General features: G+C 40.0%; 1 protein-coding gene across 1 annotated transcript in view; it reads left to right on the forward strand.

Moving 5' to 3' along the window:
• Positions 1-19693, forward strand: part of tbc1d14 (TBC1 domain family, member 14) — a 45520-nt gene that overhangs the window by 2451 nt on the left and 23376 nt on the right. Inside the window, exons 2-3 of the mRNA XM_085400482.1 lie at positions 2649-3411; positions 15417-15540. Of these exons, the coding sequence (XP_085256608.1) occupies positions 2649-3411; positions 15417-15540 (887 nt within the window). The remainder of the gene's footprint in view (positions 1-2648; positions 3412-15416; positions 15541-19693) is intronic.

Here is a 19693-nt window from a genome sequence, read left to right on the forward strand (position 1 = left end):
GGGATCATTTTGGCTAAAGCCCACGAATAACAACACTGAGCTGTCAAATGACCCCTATATAGCCTCTTTAAACAAAATGCAAATTAAAACATTTCAGTTATGGTGCAGTCATACTAGGGAAAACTTTGGTGTGGGACCACGACATAACCAAAGGTATTCCAACTGTGTGCAGTGAACTTGAGATTTATTTTCCTAGTTGCTTTGAAGACAGTGCAGTCAGTTGCTGTTATTAAATGGATTTTATTGCATCAAGGCGCCAATAAAATGAAAATATGATGATGAGTTTCCTATCAGTTTGCCATTGAATGGGTTTAAATTGGCATTTGTGTGCAATGCGTTTGATAAGATGGTGATTAGCTGTGACAAATCTTTGGAAACCAAAAATCTGTTGGTGTCTGTATATAGAGAAATTCACATTAAGGAAAAATGTGCATGAACTTGTATTCAGAGCGCAACCAGAACCTCAACAAGCTGAAAGAGAAATTAAGAAATTCCTCCACGAATAGGTTCTAGGTTCTTTATTATTTGTCACATGCATAGGTATGTAGATGCTGCAGGACGGTGATTTAACTGCAGAAAGTTAAAGCCATGTTCCACACAAGCTGTTTGGAGAAAGGCCGCTTCCCACCTTTGCAATCACATTTGGATCTCTGACCTCTTCAAGGTCAAATAAGGTCAAACTTTCATAAACTGTCTTATCTTTAACTGTTTAAAATTTTACTGCCTTCTGTTCATATTGGCAACATTTGAAACTGGTATATGGGGATACTAAATGTCACATTATAGTTTGCATCCAAATGCCATGTCACATTTCACCTCTGATCTCACTTTTATAATGCACTGCTTTTCTATCAATTTGACTCCATATTACATTATTCTTAGTGCTGTCAATAGAGTAAAAAAATAACTAATTAATTGCACAATTTTCTGTAATTATTCGCGATTAATTGCAATTACTTGATCAACAGCCTGGTTGCAATTACATTTTTTCAACTTTATATTTAAGCTTGTAACTGACATTTATGCAATATAATGAAGTAAATGGAGAGTAAACACAAAGAATGTATGCTTAAACTGGTTCTCACCAGTGAAATACAACTTTTTAAAAAACCTACATACTAATAGGAATGTCTTTATCCTGTTTTCCTTATCTCACCCCTTGAGCCTAGTTCTGCTCGAAGTTTCTTCCTGTTAAAAGGGAGTTTTCCTTCCCACTTTCGCCAAAGTGCTTGCTCATAGGGGGTCATATGATTGTTTGTTTGTTTGTTTGTTTTCTGTATTTGTTATTGTACGATCTACTGTGCAAGTACCTAGAGGTTATTTGGTGCTATATAAATAAAATTGAATTGAATTGAAAATTAATAGGTAATGTTTAATCCGATTCATCACAGGGTTACTCTGGATTAATTTTGATTAATCACAATTAAATACCATTTATTTTTATTCTATATTAATCACATTTAATTTTGCACGAGCAAACAGATTCAAGAAAAAAGGGAAAATATGCGTACTTAACATGTTTATTTATCTTGAACATTCATCTCCAAAAAGTTGATTCTGTTCATCTGGACGTAGCGTTTTGTGGGAGAAACGTTTCGTCACTCATCCAAGTGACTTCTTCAGTCTCAGCTGACTGCAGGTTTCCCCAATCTTATAAACAGTACATTTGCATAATGACTGAAACCAGCCCACTGAAGGACGTAGCGTTTTCTCCCACAAAACGCTACGTCCAGATGAACAGAATCTGGATGAACAGAATTTGGAGATTTATTTTCCTGGATGATTGAGAATGCATCAAGACCTTGAACATTCATGTTAACAAAAAACTCTGTAAACATTTATCCGCTCTCTCTCTGTCACTTTTGGGGAGGCTTCAAGTCCTTGAAACGAGGAACCAAAGCTATGTAAAGCGCATGTTCCCAAAGATATTAATAGGTCTGCAGTTTGTTGCAATCTGCCAATGCTCTGTGAGTGGTTTGTTGCAAGCTTGGTGACGCGTTAGTCCTAGCAGCATCCACGACTAATGTATGCTTCATGTCGATGTGATATTTTAAGATGGAAGTGCTTCGGTGAAAAGAGAATTCATTCTTTCACAATGTGCATAATACTATGTCGGTTGACTGTTCTGTCTTTTTTTTTTTTTAAATATTCAAACGTACTCAAACGTGCGTTTATCATCTTCTATATTGAGTTGTTTGGTTCAGCTGCCCGTCACTACCAGATCAACTGCACATTTGCACATGTGTGAAGGTAACTCTACTTGGACAAACTGCCCAAAATGCGTTGACAGAAACATTTCGGGAATTTTGAATCATTCTGCACTCCAGATGCATTAATAGCGTTAAAAATCTTAATCGTGTTGACCGTGATGGCGGATTACTTTGCATTAACGCTTTAATTTTAACAGAACTAATTATTTTTAACCTTAGTGTATTAAAAAACAAAGAAAGAGACCAGAGAATGAGCTGCCTTGCCAGAAGTTTGCACTCTCTGTGCTTCTTTATTTCAACAATGTAACAATGGAATTGTCACTTTTTTTTTTTTTAACGTACTTTTTATGAAAGACTACAGCAAATTGGCTCAAACTAGTTATCAGGAGGTGAATAAATATATTTATGTTGTTAAACTGAAATTTCTGTTTCCTACAGTTATGCCTGGAGGAACCATAGTGGAGAATGGCTCTGTGGTCAAAGACCCGACGGCCTCTCACCTAAATGATCACATCAGCAATCACTGCCATGAGGCCAGAGCGGCCACACACAGCAACGCCGTCCTGCCCATCTACAAGCCATCCTGCTCGCCCACTACTGTCTGTTATAGCAGCCCACAGAAAAGTTACCCAGACCTGGAGCCAGACAACCACAGCCTGACTTCCCAGGACTCTGGTATCCCCACTCTGGAGATCAATCCTCCGGAGCCCTTCCTTCACAGTCACCAAAGGCAAAGCGACGGAGGCCTTATGCTGGAATCAAGTCACGACACCCCCGCCACATTACCTCTGGACAATGGTCCCTCTGATGGCACCACTGTACGAAAATCCTCCACCTTTCCCCGCAGTGGCTATGACAACATCCGCCTCTTTAGCCCCACCCTCAGATTATCCTCCACCATGGGAGCTGGTGTTGGGGGCGGAGCATTAAACCGTAGTGATGACATCTCTGTGTGCAGCGTGTCAAGCATGAGCACAGAACTGTCGGTCTCCAACGAAGACATCCTGGATTTCACAGTTACATCTGACTCCAGTGCGATTGTCACTTTGGAGACAGCCGACAGCAGCACTAACCACTTTTCAGAAGTGGTGTTGTCGTCTTCAGCGGGAACCTCCAGAGACTTATGGGCGGCAGAAGTCATGCAGAAAGAAGAGGATGGGAGGCAGAGAAAATTGGGACCACTAGCAAGTTTATTTGCAAGGTAAGTCCATGGTTCTGTACTTTGTATTTGTAACACCCCACCACACCCCCACAGACTATCTGTTCTTGTTTAATTATGAACAATTATCATATAAGAAATAAAAAATCCTGTAAAGTCAGTACCTACATTTTGGAATATTCAATTAACAATCATTTGAAACAAATGATTTAAAATAATAATACAACTGAGAAAGTTTTTAGACTCATGTTATTATCTATTTGTCTTATATATGAAATATTTTTGAGCTGTGTTTTTATTGGATGCATTTTTATTTTTTCAAAGCCTACAGTAGCTGTTTTTTGCATATAGATAATATATTTTGATGATACCTAACCTGTATAATCCACTGTCAACGATGTACTCTACAACCTTGACCAAATCTAGGTCAATTGAATTCATGTGAGGTAATCTCAGGGTAAACATCTAAAGTTAATTACTCATTCAGGCATGTATTTATTTCATTACCATATTTATTAATGTAAATTAACAACAAACAAGAACAAATGTGATTCCATAGTTTTAAGGGTGCGGGGAATTCAACTTGTTTAAACATCAAAACAAAAACTAAGCCTAGACATAAGTCACTTTTCAAAAATCGGCAGCAGTGGTACACATCCCCACATTTTCTGTCTCTGTACCAAGATGGTGCCTGTAGCACCAAAGGACTCTGTCTCGCCCTAGCATCACCTGTCCCTCTCATCCTCATCATCAAGTCATCATATTCTGTGCTATGATTTATTTTTGTTTGTGGTCTTGCCACATGTGCCACAAACCTCATCTTAGCTGGTACATGACTCCGTTTGCAATCAGCCCTTATTGTCAACACGTAAGCCGTGACACATTTATATTGCAGCATTTTGCATCTCACTACGACAGGAAGGAGTTGTTCCTACCAATCATTTAGACGATCCCAATAACGGCTACTTTCCACTGTGTTCTTGTTAATGATAAAGTACAAATTTATTACTAAATTACTAAAATATCAATATTTTAATGTGAGAATCGATTCTAGAACATACATATCTGGTATCAGAGGAATTGTGTATATATCATAATAATAATAATGGATTGCATTTATATAGTGCTTTTCGGGGCCCTCCACTATTCCACTATTCATTCACTCTCACATTCACACACTGGTGGAGGCAGCTACAGCTGTAGCCACAGCTGCCTTGGGGCAGACTGACAGAAGCGAGGCTGCCACATCGCGCCATCGGCCCCTCTGGCCATCATCAGTAGGCAGTATGTGAAGTGTCTTGCCCAAGGACACAACAACCGAGACTGTCCGAGCCGGGCTCGAACCGGCAACCTTCTGGTTACAAGACGAACTGCCAACTCTTGAGCCACGATCGATATATGGTGTGATCCACACACCACTACTTGTAATTTAGAATCTTTTAGAGGAGTTGCAGGATTTAGGAGGGACATTTGTAGAGCTTTTCTTTGGATATTGGCTGCCTTTTGTTTTATGAAAAAGCAGCAGTTGTCCAAAGGAAAAACTTTAAAAGACCTCCAGACAGCCTGATGTCCAAGAACACTTAAAAAAAAAAAATCTAAAAAGCCTGTCTCTTTGGATGTAAACTACAAATTAAGGGCTGTAAACTTTCTTCAAGATCTTTGCACCATGCTGGAGTATAATGAAACGTGGGCAGAAATATCAGAATCAGAATCAGAATACTTTATTGATCCCTGGGGGAAATTATTTAATATAATTAAAATAAAATAAAATAAAATATTGATCTATCACAAATGTTATGAGGCCATAATAGGGCAGAAATAGAAGAAAAACAAAAAGCAGCATTGTAGCCAGCCTTACTGAGATAATACTAGATTGTCAACTTCCTCTTTGACTTGCAGAATTTGTATGCTTAAGATTGCTTCACAAACGTGCATTAAGCAAAATATCCCTCTGACCCATTCCACCACTCTTGGAAATTGCAGCTCACCCAGAACATAAAAGATCATGACCCTGACCTCTGCTTATCCAAATCATGGCCAAGCATGAGTCTGATAGCAGCTTTAAAGCACAGCAGCGACCTAGCTACCACTTACATGTTGTCTCTTGTGTTTAAGATACAGACTAGTATATGAACACCCCTGGTAAAGCCTGGTTTGCTTGTTATTCACACCTTTTGACACCAGCTCCCAGCACATCATGTTTCAATAGTACAAATGGACCAGTTAGACCAATTATTACTGATCCCAGCCTTATAACATAAATCTAAAGTTCATTCATGTATGTGCTGAAGTTGTATTTGTTGGTAAAACAATAACAAAACCATGGTGAACAAAACAGATTTAATTTAAGCTCAGTGAGAATTTGCTGCTCTAATTTATGTTCACAGTAGTTTCTCAGCACTAAGCATTGCTCTTAGAGCCACACATGCAGAGTATGTCTTTTTTTTTTTTTTTTTTTTTTTTTTTTTTTAAATAAATAGGACAGGGGGAATGAATGAGAGAAAGAGGGGGAGAGAAAGAAAGAAAACCAAAGGGGAGAAGAGACTGTGAGAAGGGGGGGGAAGAGAGAGAAAAAAAAAAAGAACTCCTGGGTCACCTGTATGGAGAAAAAAAAAAACAAACAAAAAAAACAAACAGAGGAGACAGCAAACAACAAAGAGCAACATAATAATAGAGAAAACAAAGCACCATCACAATAAACTAGCTAGTCATAGATATCAATATTTACTAAATAATAAACGATATTGTGCAGCACGCAAGATAGACAGCGCACAGTGTGCTTTGAGGCAGCAGCCAAGAAAGCTTTAGTCCGCGTCTGTGAATACCCATGTGTGCATACCTGTGTGGATCAGCATGCTTGCATTCCAAAGGTTTCTCCATGTAATGATCTGCTAGGGAGTGTGGGGGGGCCACAGCCCCGTCCTCCAGGGTGTGAAGCGGGTATGGAGGAGATCAAAACTCCAGACATCCAGAGGCCCCCAGAACACAAGAGACCATGGAAGACCAACAGAGGGGCAGCCGCGCCACTGTTCCAGTAAGAGCTGAGGAGAGTCCCAGATGAGGGCTCGCCCAGCAGCCGCGGAGCAGAAGTCAGGGGGAGTTGCAGTGACGCGCCCGTGAGCTCCGCCGGCCCCCAGCTGCGCCTGAGTGACCGAGCCCCAGGCCGAGAGGCCGGGGGCACCCCACCTCCAAAGGGGCCCGAGCGAGCCCCAGGCCCCAGGCCCCGACAAGCGGCCGCCAAGGAGTGAGCCGGTGTGTACCCGGACGCCCACCCCCAGACACAAGGAACCACCAACACACCGACACCTGAGGGAGTCCGCCACCGGCAGGGGAAGTGGTGGTGGGTGGAGATAGGCCTCCAAACCTTGGAGGGCCTGAGGTGTCCAGTTAGACCAATTATTACTGATCCCATCCTTATAACATAAATCTAAAGTTCATTCATGTATGTGCTGAAGTTGTATTTGTTGGTAAAACAATAACAAAACCATGGTGAACAAAACAGATTTAATTTAAGCTCAGTGAGAATTTGCTGCTCTAATTTATGTTCACAGTAGTTTCTCAGCACTAAGCATTGCTCTTAGAGCCACACATGCAGAGTATGTCTAACAAGAAACTCCATATTCTACTGTAGGTGCAGTAAAAGCTTCACAAGTGCTAAAACGAACATAAAGAGAAAAGGGGCGAGAGCAGCTAACAAGGAAAGTGCTGTTTTTGGAGCTTCTGGCTCATGTTAACTCACTTGACTATAGTTTGCTGTTAATTACATGAATTACTGCAAACAGACTGTGAAATGCCTTCAAACGACTGACCCTTTGCCGTCAGCTTCCTCTGTGCTGTTTCATGTAGAAGTTATGAAGTTTCAGTGGTGGTTGCACGTTGCTGCTTTCAGATGGGGCCAGTGTCAAAAAGATGTGTTACATACAACTGGTCTGTTGACCACTGTTGTTTGTGCTGATGTTAGCGACTCCTGTTTGTACTCTTCATACTGTGTTTTTGGATCTTTGGGGTTTTCTTTTTTTCTTTCTTTAGGGGGGTGAGGGGGCCGTTTGCTTCAATATTCAACAAATGCACAGCGTGACCCAAATGTGCAGTTGGAATTTTTAGAGGCCTGCAGTGGAGCATATTTGTGCTGATTCAAAGCACTCTGTCCCCTTATATACGACTATCAGATATGTGCATCCCTACCTAGTATCTCAGATCCTGAGGAATTTTCTGTTTTCTGGCAGGGAACGTCCTTAACAGCATAACTTGTCCTGAGAGAGTGTGCACTGCTTCTCTGTTTGTGAAGACGATACTGTCATGACATTGCATCTAATGGGCTACTTCCCATTTCTGAATGTGTGCAGCTAAAGGTGTGGTGCTCCTTCCTCTTCCTCCTCCTTGTGCATGTTACAGATAGAGCACCTTAGGGGAACAGCAGTTTACTAAGACTATTTAAGATGAAGTTAGAGGGTTAAGTGCACAGAAAAGGCAGCAGGATGGTGACCGTAGTCCTCGTAGTAAGTAACTAAGTTAAAAAACGCCAGCCAACAAGAACATATCAAACTACTTAATTGCCTGAAGAAAATGCTAATGAGGTTTTTGATGTCTCACTACAAGTTTCATCATCATACTCGGGTTCAACTTCTTATAAGCTGGCACAGACATGCTAAAGTTACTTTCATTTGACTTACAGGTTTTTGCACACGTTCTGAGGAACGCTTTTAGTCTACCAAGATTTCTTTTTGTATTTGACCAGGCTCTTATTTCAGATCAAGTGTGTTGTCATGGATAGCTTGCATTTAGCACTACAGATGCTGCAGAGATTGTTGTGTGCATTGAGTTTTGAAAAAGTGTAATCTCAACTGAGACCGCTTTCAGCTTGAGGCTGCTGGTGCCATTGCCACGTGTGTCAGATCGCATGGTCTCATTCTTTCTTCCTCTAACCCAGATCTACTCTGCTACCGAAATGTAACATTTCATTGATTTAGAGTCTTGCATCTGGTGCAAGACTCTGCCAAATCAAACATGTGGAACTGCCCACTGTTGTAATAGAGCAGCTGAAAGTAGCCCTTTTCTTGTTTCTGTATTTGTGTAGGAGTTCACTTGGCAAATGAAAGCTGCCAAAAATGTGATGATTTGAGATGACCTTGGTTTAAATCCTCTTTTCATCGGTGCCTGGAGGTTTTACTTAAACGTAAGCAGAGACTCTATTTTAATTTTCAGACGCTTTATTTCTTTTAGGAACTGAAGCCAAACCTGGAATTTCCGTATTCTGTTTGACTTGCAAGAAATGTACTATTCCTCTCTGCTGAATGCATCTTTCCCAATATATATTTCAGGAAAGATGCATTTGAGTCAAAACCATGAGTTTACATTTTGTTTTGGTTGTAGTTATTAGATGGGTAGGATGACGGGAATGAAATGATCCACTGCCTGCTCTGGTTTTCCTCAAATTGAATCCAAGTTCCAAACACACTCAAAATGTTTACTGACTGAATTAATCAGTTAATGAGGTAACATCAAGTGTTAAATTGGCACTCCCTCAAACTCAACTCGTCATCCCTGTTTTTATTCATTCGTCACAAGTAAAAGTTACTCATTTACTGATTGCCCTTCAGATTCCTGCTTCTCACACTCATTCCTCCTGTTCCTTACATCCCATTTGTTTAGAAGTCAGCCTTGTGACTGAGGAGGTGGGGACACAGAGGAGAGAGCAGCTCCCTCCTTTCCACTCTGCCTGAACAAAGTGGCTGTGTAGGGCTTTTTTTACACTCTGTAGTAAAAGCCGTAAATGCAGTGGGACTTGCTGATCTATGAGTTTAACCACAGGGTTTTTGCTATTTTTCTGTTCCTCTTATCGTCTTTTGAAGCTTAGACTCCAGGCTCTTGTTTCTCTGTTGTGTAATTGCATTAACAGAGCAGGATGGCAACTCCATCGCTCATGCTGTACACTGACAGGTAGGACAATGAACAGTATTTGGTGGCATAAGTTTGTCTTGATTGACATGTCATGGCTACTGTTTCCTGTTGGATTTTTTTTTTTTCTGCTTGGCAGCTTTGAGCAGTTCTTTGTCCTGGTTATTTTATGTTTTCTATGACTTGAGTCTGCTTTTCTACTTGAGATGGCTTGTGTTAATTTTTTTGAGTCATGTCTCTTTATTGTAAATTCAGGCCTGTAACCATGCTGAGACACTTTATCACCTTATTTGCAGACATCAAGGCTGAAAACCAGATTTGTGAAATGCTAAAAATCTTAAAATCCTTTGGGGAAAAAATAATCTAGTGCTATGTCTTAGCTCACACTGACCATATATAAATAAGCACTTCTGACAGTCAGTTCTTTGGTTCTTCCTAGCTGTTCCGTTTGAGTACTCGACCGTAGCCGCACCAATTCAGATGTCACGTTGAAGCAACTTTGGCCCTGACTGAATGCAAACCATGTTCCTGCAGACACGAAAGCCAAAAACAAGCAAAAACAAAACACATGGCATCCACACGAGGTGTTGAGTAATCCAGGAGTTGAAGTCAAAGTTTGCTTCTTAAAGGTGGCACCGTGTTGGCCTCTGCACTTTGATCTGTGTTGCGTTCTTTTATAGAGGCTTTCTGGGGTTACTCGTGTTCACTACTCCCTGCTGACAGTTTACTTTTTCTGGCATATCGCATATTTTCAGTATTGCTTTTGCGTTACAGATGTACAGATTCTTGTTTAAATAATTAGTTGGTTGAGCCAAAAAGTTGATTATTGACCAAGTAATGTTTTCCCAAGCTTTGAACCACATTTTAAGATTTATTAGTGGGTTTATTTTTTAGGTTGAGATGACAATAATATATTCTAGTAAGCCCTGTGATGGTGGGCATGTTTACCAAGATTTCTTAAAGGTTCTTTAATGTGCAGCTGTTACTGTTAAAATGGGAGTATAGTCTCTGCGGCATGATTGCATCATCCACTCAGATTTGGTATTCAAGTAAATTGCAAAGGATCAAGAGATGCTTTCCATTTTGATTTTAGGCCAGCCAAAGCTAGTGTGGATAGCAAGCTATCAGTTTGCTATCCACATTACCAAACTGATAACCGTGGACCAGGAATCAGTTCAATAACTTTCACAAACTATGAAATTCCTCTACTTTTCTACTTGCCATCTTTATTTGCTTGAAAAACAAGTCACTGAAACATTGTGGTTTGAGAAGTTTGAGTTTAGCCGTGTTTTCGTGAATCATCTAATCTACACTCGTGATGTTCCCTCTGGGTCTTCATCAGCTTTCGCAGGGCTCATCCACTGATGGCCTCACATTTAACTAGAATAAATTGTTACAAAACCACTGCTTGTGCTCATGTTGTTTGTTTTTCAACTACAACACTGCATTATGGTAAAACATCTCTACTTTGGATTTGTCTTTATTTCCAAAGGACATCGTTCCAAAGTTGTTCTTTTTTTGTTTTTGTTTTTTATTCAGATGCAACTTTAAAAACCTGTGTCATGCAGCCATTTTCTTTCTACAGAGAATAGGCTTCCTGCTGACAACCCTTCCAAACAAGCCATACTTTAAAAGTCTTTTTCTGAACGTTTACAAATGTCAGCATGTTAAATGTTGAGTCTGAGATGCAGTTCTTGGGGTTTGTTGCATTTAGCAGGTTCTCTAAGCATTCTCATTTTTGTGGTGAATTTGCTAGAATGTCCAATTTTGCCAAGATTGTTATTGTTGTTAATTTCTTTGGAAGCCATCAGGGTGTAATTGGGTTTTTTAAGCTGTGAATTTGTGTTTTTCACGGCTGTGCAGTGTTTTAAGATATTGTTCCACACCCTGCTTCTTGGTATTACTTCTCTAAGTCTTTGGAATTGCGATGGAGGGATGGATTGCCTATAATGGTGTTGGAGAGCCCTGTTGCATGGGTCAGCTCGTCTGTCCTCCTCACCAAAGAGAAGTGTTAAATTCTAGAACTCTTAGTAGTTTTCTATGATTAACACTTATAAATAATCCTTATTCATTTTAAGACAGAAGAATTAAACAGGAGGTAGGTTCTCATAACCAGAGAGATCAGATTCTAACGACATGTTCAGATTAACATCATTCAGAACCAAAAGTAGAGAAAAGTAGTAAAGCTGGATTCAATATATGAAACTTTGCCATGTTTGCCAGTACTCGTCTTTCTAAAAGTAAATCTATGACAGGGAGTGAGCAATGATAATAATGGGATTCTTAAGTGTAGCATTCAGTACAGCCTGTGCAAAGTCTGTGAAGCAGTTTTCCTTGAATTGTTTTGAGTTCTCCAAGCTTCAAAAGAAATCTGTTAAATAGTCCTTGTCTTTCCCCTGGTCTTTGTGGCTAAATGACTCTTTCCTCCGTCACCCCATGCGTTCCTCAGTTATCCTCTCCATCTTTTGTTTCTTTGTAATCTGAAGGCTAACGTTTCCTTCCTCTGTTTGCTGTGGGTGGAGTTAGATGGCTTTGATGTCAGTAGATATTACATCCTTAAATTGACCATTTCCTCTATATTTGAGTGTGAAATGGTGCTGTACAATTTACCGATGTCTTATGCGTTCAAGCACTTTGTCAAAATATTAAGAAAATGGCGATAGTATGGAAAATGGTGTTTTGTTTTTTTTTTGTTGTTTTGTTCACTGGTTTGTCTGTGCAATTGTGAAAATGGCAGAGAAGTTCAGCTTAAATGTCACTGTGCATTTACAGTTTGTAAAATATTAAGTGTTGGCTTTTAACGGCTTTCTTTTTTTCACCTTGGGAGTAACATTCCATTACTTTTATCTTTGTGTACTGTAGTTATCAGCAAGCAGAGCGGAAAATATGCAGGGTTGATGTGAAACGTGCAGCTACAACGAGGCAGGAATGAGGCGTTGGCATTAGAGGGTAAATAGAATGGCGACTCGCCCAGCTTATGCCTGACTGTGAACATAAATGGATTTACTTGTTAAGATCAAGTTATTTTGTTTTCAGGTTGTCACTGGAAACTGAAATGTCACCATGGTAAATCATTAGCAAAATTGTTGTTAATCTTTGTTACGTTTCATAAGCAATTACAGCTGGTTGGCTGTAAAGCTTGGCTGTTTGAAATGTTGTCCAGAGTTGCAGTGTGATGGTATTGTCATCTTTCTGTCTTGCGTCACCTTCTGATTCCTAACAGTATTAATGGTCTACAAGAAATGTTTTTTTTCCTGATATTTGCTCCTCAGACTGCTCTGTAACTCATAAAACACATTGCTTTCTGAATACTGGAAAACCTGCAGGTTATACATAAATAATACTTGTTCCCTATTAATTCTCAGCTAATATTGCTGAATAAGTTGTTCAGGCCTCAGCATTTTAGGGCTCATAGCTCATGGATTTCTTTTCTGAATTTAAAATAGAGCTTTTTAATTGGCTTCTTAAGATAATTAAAAGCTCCTGAAGAGATCAGACTTGCATAGAACAAGGGAAGTTCAGCTGAGTTAGCTGCTCAGAGGTGGTGAGCTTTATTATAGTAGTTTGGTCTCTGTGCATGTTAGTTTTGTTTTTTTTTTCTTGTGGAATATAGGTCATATTTGCAACTTGGGCTGTTTTACTGTAACTAGAAAACTGAAATATTACCAAATCATAAAAAAGGAAAATTACAAACTAATTTTAGAGCAGCTGCAAGATTTGTTTAGTAATTGAACATAAGTTATTACTAGCAGCAAAGCATTGCTTGTTTTTGATATGATGCAGCTTCTTCTTGATTAGTATTAATTGCACTTTATAATAACTTTATAACTACTGTTATTAAGCAAGATAAGAGCCAGTGTCATTTTGTTGTCCAGATGACAGGAACTGTAAGGTTTTACTGAGCACAGAACATCTTGAATGAAGCAATTTCCAAAGCAAAAACAGAAGCCCGTAGCACATGTGGTGACAGTCATTGAATGAGTCTGTCCTGTGTTTGGCAGCATGTTTCCTGTCATCACTACTCTCGAGACCAACCCACGGGGCACAGGTCAAGCTGTGCAGCACTTAAGAGGTCAGGGGTCACTGATTCAACTGAGACAACTTGTGCATTTAGACCTATTTGACCCTTCCCGGCTCTTTCCACATGTCTGTACAACTTGCTGAGAGCCAAAGCTTGAAAATGTCATATTTAGCTGACGTGTGAAAATCATTATAGAAGACCCCTTGATGAAATTCAGCCTTAGACAAACAGCAGTGTGTGGGCTCTTTGATGTTACAGCCTTCTATTGTGCCTGTTCTTGCCCTGCTTGATCAGAAGAGGCTTTTTATTTGACCAATTTAAATGTCTTTTCACAGCTTGCCTCTATTCGGGCTTTTAATTAAAGCCACCTCTAACAGCTCAGTGACATCAACGCAGTGATAAATGAATAAAAAAATAAAACCGAATAGCTGGCTAAACGGCTTAGTGAATGTTGTGGAACAAAAGAAAGCTTTTCAACGGTTTAGCAGGTAGTATTTAAACCCCAGGTGGGTTGAAACCACTGCACTTTCAATGCAGTGCAGAGGAGACTGGATACAATTCATTTCAAATGGGAATTCACAAAATTCATTGGATGAAGGTAGTATTCTTCAGTCAAAGCGGCAATAATGAGGGGAAATTTGGAACTCTGCAGTTAGGCACTGTGTGTCTCAGCACATGGCAAGCCTGCTCCGTAACTTTACATGATGTTGATGTGGTTTTTAAACACTTTAGTTTTGCAATAATACCACTTGCCGATACGAAATTTCACTCTGACTTGTTGCAACAGTGGCATCTTTTTTACTACCATACTCAAATTCAGTAAGCTCTTTAGATGACCCATTCTTTTACAAGTGCTTGAGGTTTATACACCTGTGGCAGTGGGACAAAAAAACACCCAAATTCAACCATTTCCCAATGCTTTCTTCCATATTGTGCCTAAGTCGTGAATAGGCAGACTACAATCTGGATCTGAACCCAGACCTATTACTAGATTTTGATGAACCATTTCTATTTTACGTTAGTGCCACATTTCTCACATTTATCTTATTGTTATTTTAGTATGGTCAGCCTTTTCCTTTGTCTACAATAGTCGATGTACAGTGGGGGAAATGTTCTCCTTCTGAGTTTGTAAGATCGGCCGCATAACCAAGGGGGGAACTTGGAACGCTGCAAGGTTTCAATGTGTAGTGTGTTAAAAGTGGTGTTCTTGGTGACTGTGGTCTTATTTGCCTTTACGTCATTAACAAGTGTAGCTCTAGGCTGATCCACTTTTTTTGTGATCATCCTCACCCTGTGAGGGAAGAACTCCTTCAAGGGTGACAGTTTCTTCTGAATAATTGCACGGACAGTTGTCATATTCTCACCAAGCTTCTTGCTGATGTTCTTGTAACTCATCCATGTGTAGCCCAGCGTTGTGCAGATCTGCAGTCTTGTCACGTTCTTTGATCGATCTTTGGTCTTACCTGTGGTCGTGGATAGGTTGGAATAAAAGCAAATTGATTCTGTGAAAAGGTGTACTTTATACACAACAAGTTAAGATCAGTAGTATCTGGAATTGACTGGCTATGTCCCATAATTATAGTCAATCTGTGGGGGAATCAAATTTTTATTTTACTCAGAGACATGCAAATCTATTTATTTATTACTTTCATGTAATATTTTCTTTCTGGATTTTTGGTTGAATTCTGTCTTTCTCCATTAAAATGAAATTACCATAAATGTAGATTTAATATTCTTATATAACTTCAAACTACTACTGATTCAAAAATTGGGCTACTTTATTATATATTGCATTAAATTATAATGCATTTGGAACTTTGATATTTTGGACCTTGGTTTGAGGAAATTTTCTCTAACTAGACCTTAAATTTTAATTGAATATCGCTCATATAAGGTAGGAGGTTAAATGGCTTGCGACCTATAACCCCTTGTTCTTTAAGTCAAATATACAATATGTGGCTTTACATCAGCTGTCCCCTCCAGTAGTAGAGACACACACACTACAGTGTTTCACCTCACTGATTGCTTTAGTCAGGAGGCAGGTTGTCAACGCCTTCCTTCCTTTTTGTTGCTGTTATAATGAGCTAATTATCGTCCATTCTAATTCTGTGTCATTCTCCTCTCTCAGGAGCCTGTTTGCCAGGAGAGTGAAGGAAAATCAGCCTGTGGAGCAGAAGGATCCTGGGTGGAAGCTGTTTGGGAAAGTCCCACTTCGGGAAAGCCCCCTCAAAGACCCTAAGAAAATACAAAAGGTAGAATCTGTAGTCAGACCAGGGGTTCAGCAGAACTTAAGGGGCTTTATTTTGTGTGTGGCTTGTGGCACGAGCATACCTATTGAATTGCCAGAAAGGATGGAGACGTGGGCAGTAGTTGCGTCTGCGTCAGACGAACAGCAGTCCAAGCAGTGATGTGCAGATCTCCATTTCCCCACCATACTTTCCATTCTCCAATTAATTTCTTCACCTCCCTGGTAGGACAAGCCTAAAACTCCAAAACAAGGAGGCATCCTGACGACATTCTAGAAAAGATTCCTGAACCAGGCTTCTTTCAATGTACTAGCTAGGCTTAATCTCATGTGGCATGATGTAGTGTTGCGCATCAATTTTGATGCCAGTCGGCTGCTTATGCACCTCTCAATTTTTTTTTTTAACTTGGCACGGTGCGCTGCTAGAGCTGGGTTGAAGACACATCTGTATTGGTTTTTACTGCCATTTTAATGATATTGTAGCACATGATCAGAGATGCACAGATGCAGAAAACTTGACAATTTGTGGAAAAAACTTTGCAAAAAACCTTTGACAACATCTTGGCTTCCAGTTTTGGCTTCTTTTCCTCCTATATCAACGCTTATGTGGATGTATTGTCTAAGTGGCCATATCTATAGTTCAGGAGAATACTGCGGCAGCCTCCTGTAACAGCAGGTATAAAACAAATGTCTATGAAACACAGTTGCCGTGCTGAGCGAAGTGACCGACTGTTGCAGCAGGTATATTGTAGTTTTCAGCCATCTGCTATCCTATTGTTTCAGTCCCTGCCTACAGCCTGTGGCCATAGGCGAGGGTAAGAACATAGACCAACCAATGAATTTACAGCTCTGCTGTACACTCAGCTCTTATTTTCAAAGCACACCAGTACAGTGTCTGCACCACTGCAGATGAACCTCTGCCTTCCCTGGTATGTGCCTTTAACTCTTTTCCAGATGAGAACTGTTCTCTCAGACTTGCGATGTGCCAAATTTCATTCCTGTTGCTCAGCTGGGCACCGCCCCAGTGTGAGGTGGAGGTCACTGCTCGTTTGAGAGAAAACTAATCAGAAAAGGAACTGTTTCTCCTTTACATGAAGTTTCACTGTCCTGTTTATAAACCAAGGAGAGTTTTGTCTGTTTGTAGCCCATTTGTTCAGCTCTGTGTGTGCTTTGCTTGGTTGACACACAGAACATGGCCTTGCGTACTTCAGTAGAACAAAGGATTTTTCTTCCCAGAGCAGCTGATCTTCTGTTTGTGGTGACTATGCAGAAAAATGGAAACCATCAAATAAAATTATGAAGACTCCAACAGGAAAATAACCATGAAAAGTATAATTACATTTTTAGTCTGGAGTTTGATAAAGCTGATAAGGTATCAACATCCTACTCCAGTCGGTCACTGTCCTTGAAAACCAGCCTTCAGCATGTGTGCTATGAATGGGGTTGATCTGGCCTTGGCATAGACCATCAGGAGCGGTTTATGTGACTGCAGAAGGTGCTGCCATCACAGCCCCAGTCAAACTGTACAGCCAGCTGTCTGATGCACAAACCATTGGTATTATATTCATAAGGTAACTGACGCTAATACAAGTAGGCATTGGCTCCATGATCCAGGGTCCAGCTCTGACCCAAAATGTGATCAGTTCAATTCAGAAAGTGCAGTTTTGAATTGGTGTTTCTGCAGAGTGTGCATCTGTTGTTCAAAGGCCAGACAGATAGCTTGGATTCAGTTTTAAGCAGAGCCTTAATGTTGTACCATGAGGTAAAGTACAGTAACATCATAACTACTTAAGACTGATAAAGAAGCCTTCGTCAGTAGTTGGTTCATAATGGCTCTCATCATAAGCAAGTTCAAAATACTCAGATCATGCATACAATCTGCTGTATTCTCGAACAATAAGAGTACTGAGCTGAAAAATGACATGCAGGTTCAGCTGCTATATTTAAAAAAAATACCACTTGCAGAAATTGAAGTGGCCCCTCTGTTTGGCTTCAGCAGCTCTTAGAAGTATAGTAGATGGCCCAGCAAATGTTTGACTTGAGCTATTTATTCGTTTATTCAAAGCAGGGAGCATGCACGGTCATGGTTTGGGTTTTACATGACAAGGAGAATTTTATTTGCATGGTCACTATAGCAGGAGCATGTTATTACAATACAGTGGACTTCAGGAAGACAGCTGAAGTAGTTGATAATATACTCCTTTGGGGATGTAAGTATGCTACACGTATTATCCCTGACAGACAGTGATGTTTGGTCGCTATCAGACATTCCAAGCTGCAGTTGCTCACCTCAAAGATGAAAACGATCTGTATATTTTAACTTCATATGGTCAGTGGTTATTTTTTCCATCTTTTCTTGAAGTTGCTCGATCTCATTGACTTTCTGTGGCTGCTGGTAGTTGCTTCCTTTATGGACACCCATTTGCTTTGAGCTCCAGCTTTTCGGTTATAATGAATCATCAATTCTTTTTATGGCTGCCTAAAATATTTTTTGTCTTTTGATGTAAAATGGCCAAAATAGAAGAAACAGTTGCATGTATACAAGTAGAACCTGCTAAAATATTATATATACTTATTTTTCTGTTTCTCTCTATGTGACTGGGTTTAGTGGAGAGCAAGCATAACGTGTTTGTTATGCAGTATTCAAAATGTCAAGGTCTTTGACAACACTGCCAGATAGCCAGCTGGTGCCTGAATACTTATTATTTTTTCCCACTTCCACAGAAAAGTGCCCAAGGCTCAATAAAAGCAGAGGGTCGCTCTGTGCTGATAAAATAAACTAAAGAACCAGATGCTAACATGTAATTAGAGCCATCAGAAACCTGTTATTGTGTTTCCATTTGCCCCGTTTCTGATACAAAGGAAAAAGCACTCTACAGTGATCTTTGTGCATGGGAAGCCCAGTTAAAGGTTCTGTTAATGTGTAACCTTTTAACAAGTTGGCTTTAAATTGCATGTTGATATACAAGTGCTCATGTACACACACAAGTCTGTCTGTGGCTGTAACTCTATATTGGACCTGAGGAATCAGTTAACAAGGCTCGGATTTCAAGGCTTTGTTAAGCCAGTGCTGCTGCTGTTTCACGGAGGAGTTACTGGACTCTGTGTGGACTCCTATTTGACTCTGTTATTGTTGAGCTATTATGAGACTCACTGTGCTGTTTCCACTAACAGTTTTTCCCAAAGCTGTGAATCATTATTCTGTCATGCACACCAATTCTGCATTGCTGAGAGTAAAACATCACTGTGCTCCACTGTGTTTAAAGGCCTTGTTGTGACTTCGAGTCTGATTTCACATTAATAATGCATAAAAAGAGACAAAGATAAATTCAATGAAGGAAAGAGGATTAGATTACTCGCTTATTTATTTAATCTAGTCTCAATGTGATTTGTTTTTACTGTATAATGCAGTTATTTATAGCCAGTCCCCCGCGTGTGTCCAGCACCTCGCTCACGTGTGTGAACAATATAATAATTGGAATCAAGTTACCTTTTGTCACCATAAATAAATAAAAAATAAAAGATTCTCAACAAATGTTCACATAGAAGCTGATAGCCAAACATATGTTGTCTAAATTTAGTAGCATGGTTGCAATAATTTGACTTTATTTAAAAAAAAAAAAAAAAAAATTGGTCGTATCAGCCTATAATCCTCTTAACTGCCTAGCCTTTGGTTTCCTCTGATATGTTAGCTTCCTCTAACAACTGGTTAGATGCTGCTAATGGATCTAACCAGTTTCAACATAGAAATGAATAGAATAACATTTTCAGACCCCCCCCCCCCCCTCAAGTTTTCCATCCCTCCATCTGTCCAGAGTACAGATACAATGTTGCCACAGCACCTGAAGCCTTCATTAGTTGAACTTTGTGTTTCAGCCTTAGCAACAAAAGCTTTCTGGATACTTGCGTCTTTGAAAGGCAACTGAATGTTTAGAAATGGAATCACAGCTTTCATTCAATTTTAGATCTCTTCATGTGTTGTTATGCTGTCTTTAAAAGATCTATCAGTTCTTAAGTCGCAGCTGCTCATTCTGTCCTGACTGGATTAAGAGAGTGGAGGCCAGAGTGGCTGTGAACTAATCTATTACTCGGGGTTTGATTAGAGCGCCTGCCAGAGCACAGCAGAGTGCAGAGCTCCTTCGAGCGCAGCGACACGGTGG

This window comes from Rhamphochromis longiceps, linkage group LG3 (assembly GCF_057381845.1).
Source record: "Rhamphochromis longiceps isolate RC_006_pf linkage group LG3, R_longiceps_female_GT1.1, whole genome shotgun sequence".
NCBI lineage: Eukaryota > Metazoa > Chordata > Actinopteri > Cichliformes > Cichlidae > Rhamphochromis > Rhamphochromis longiceps.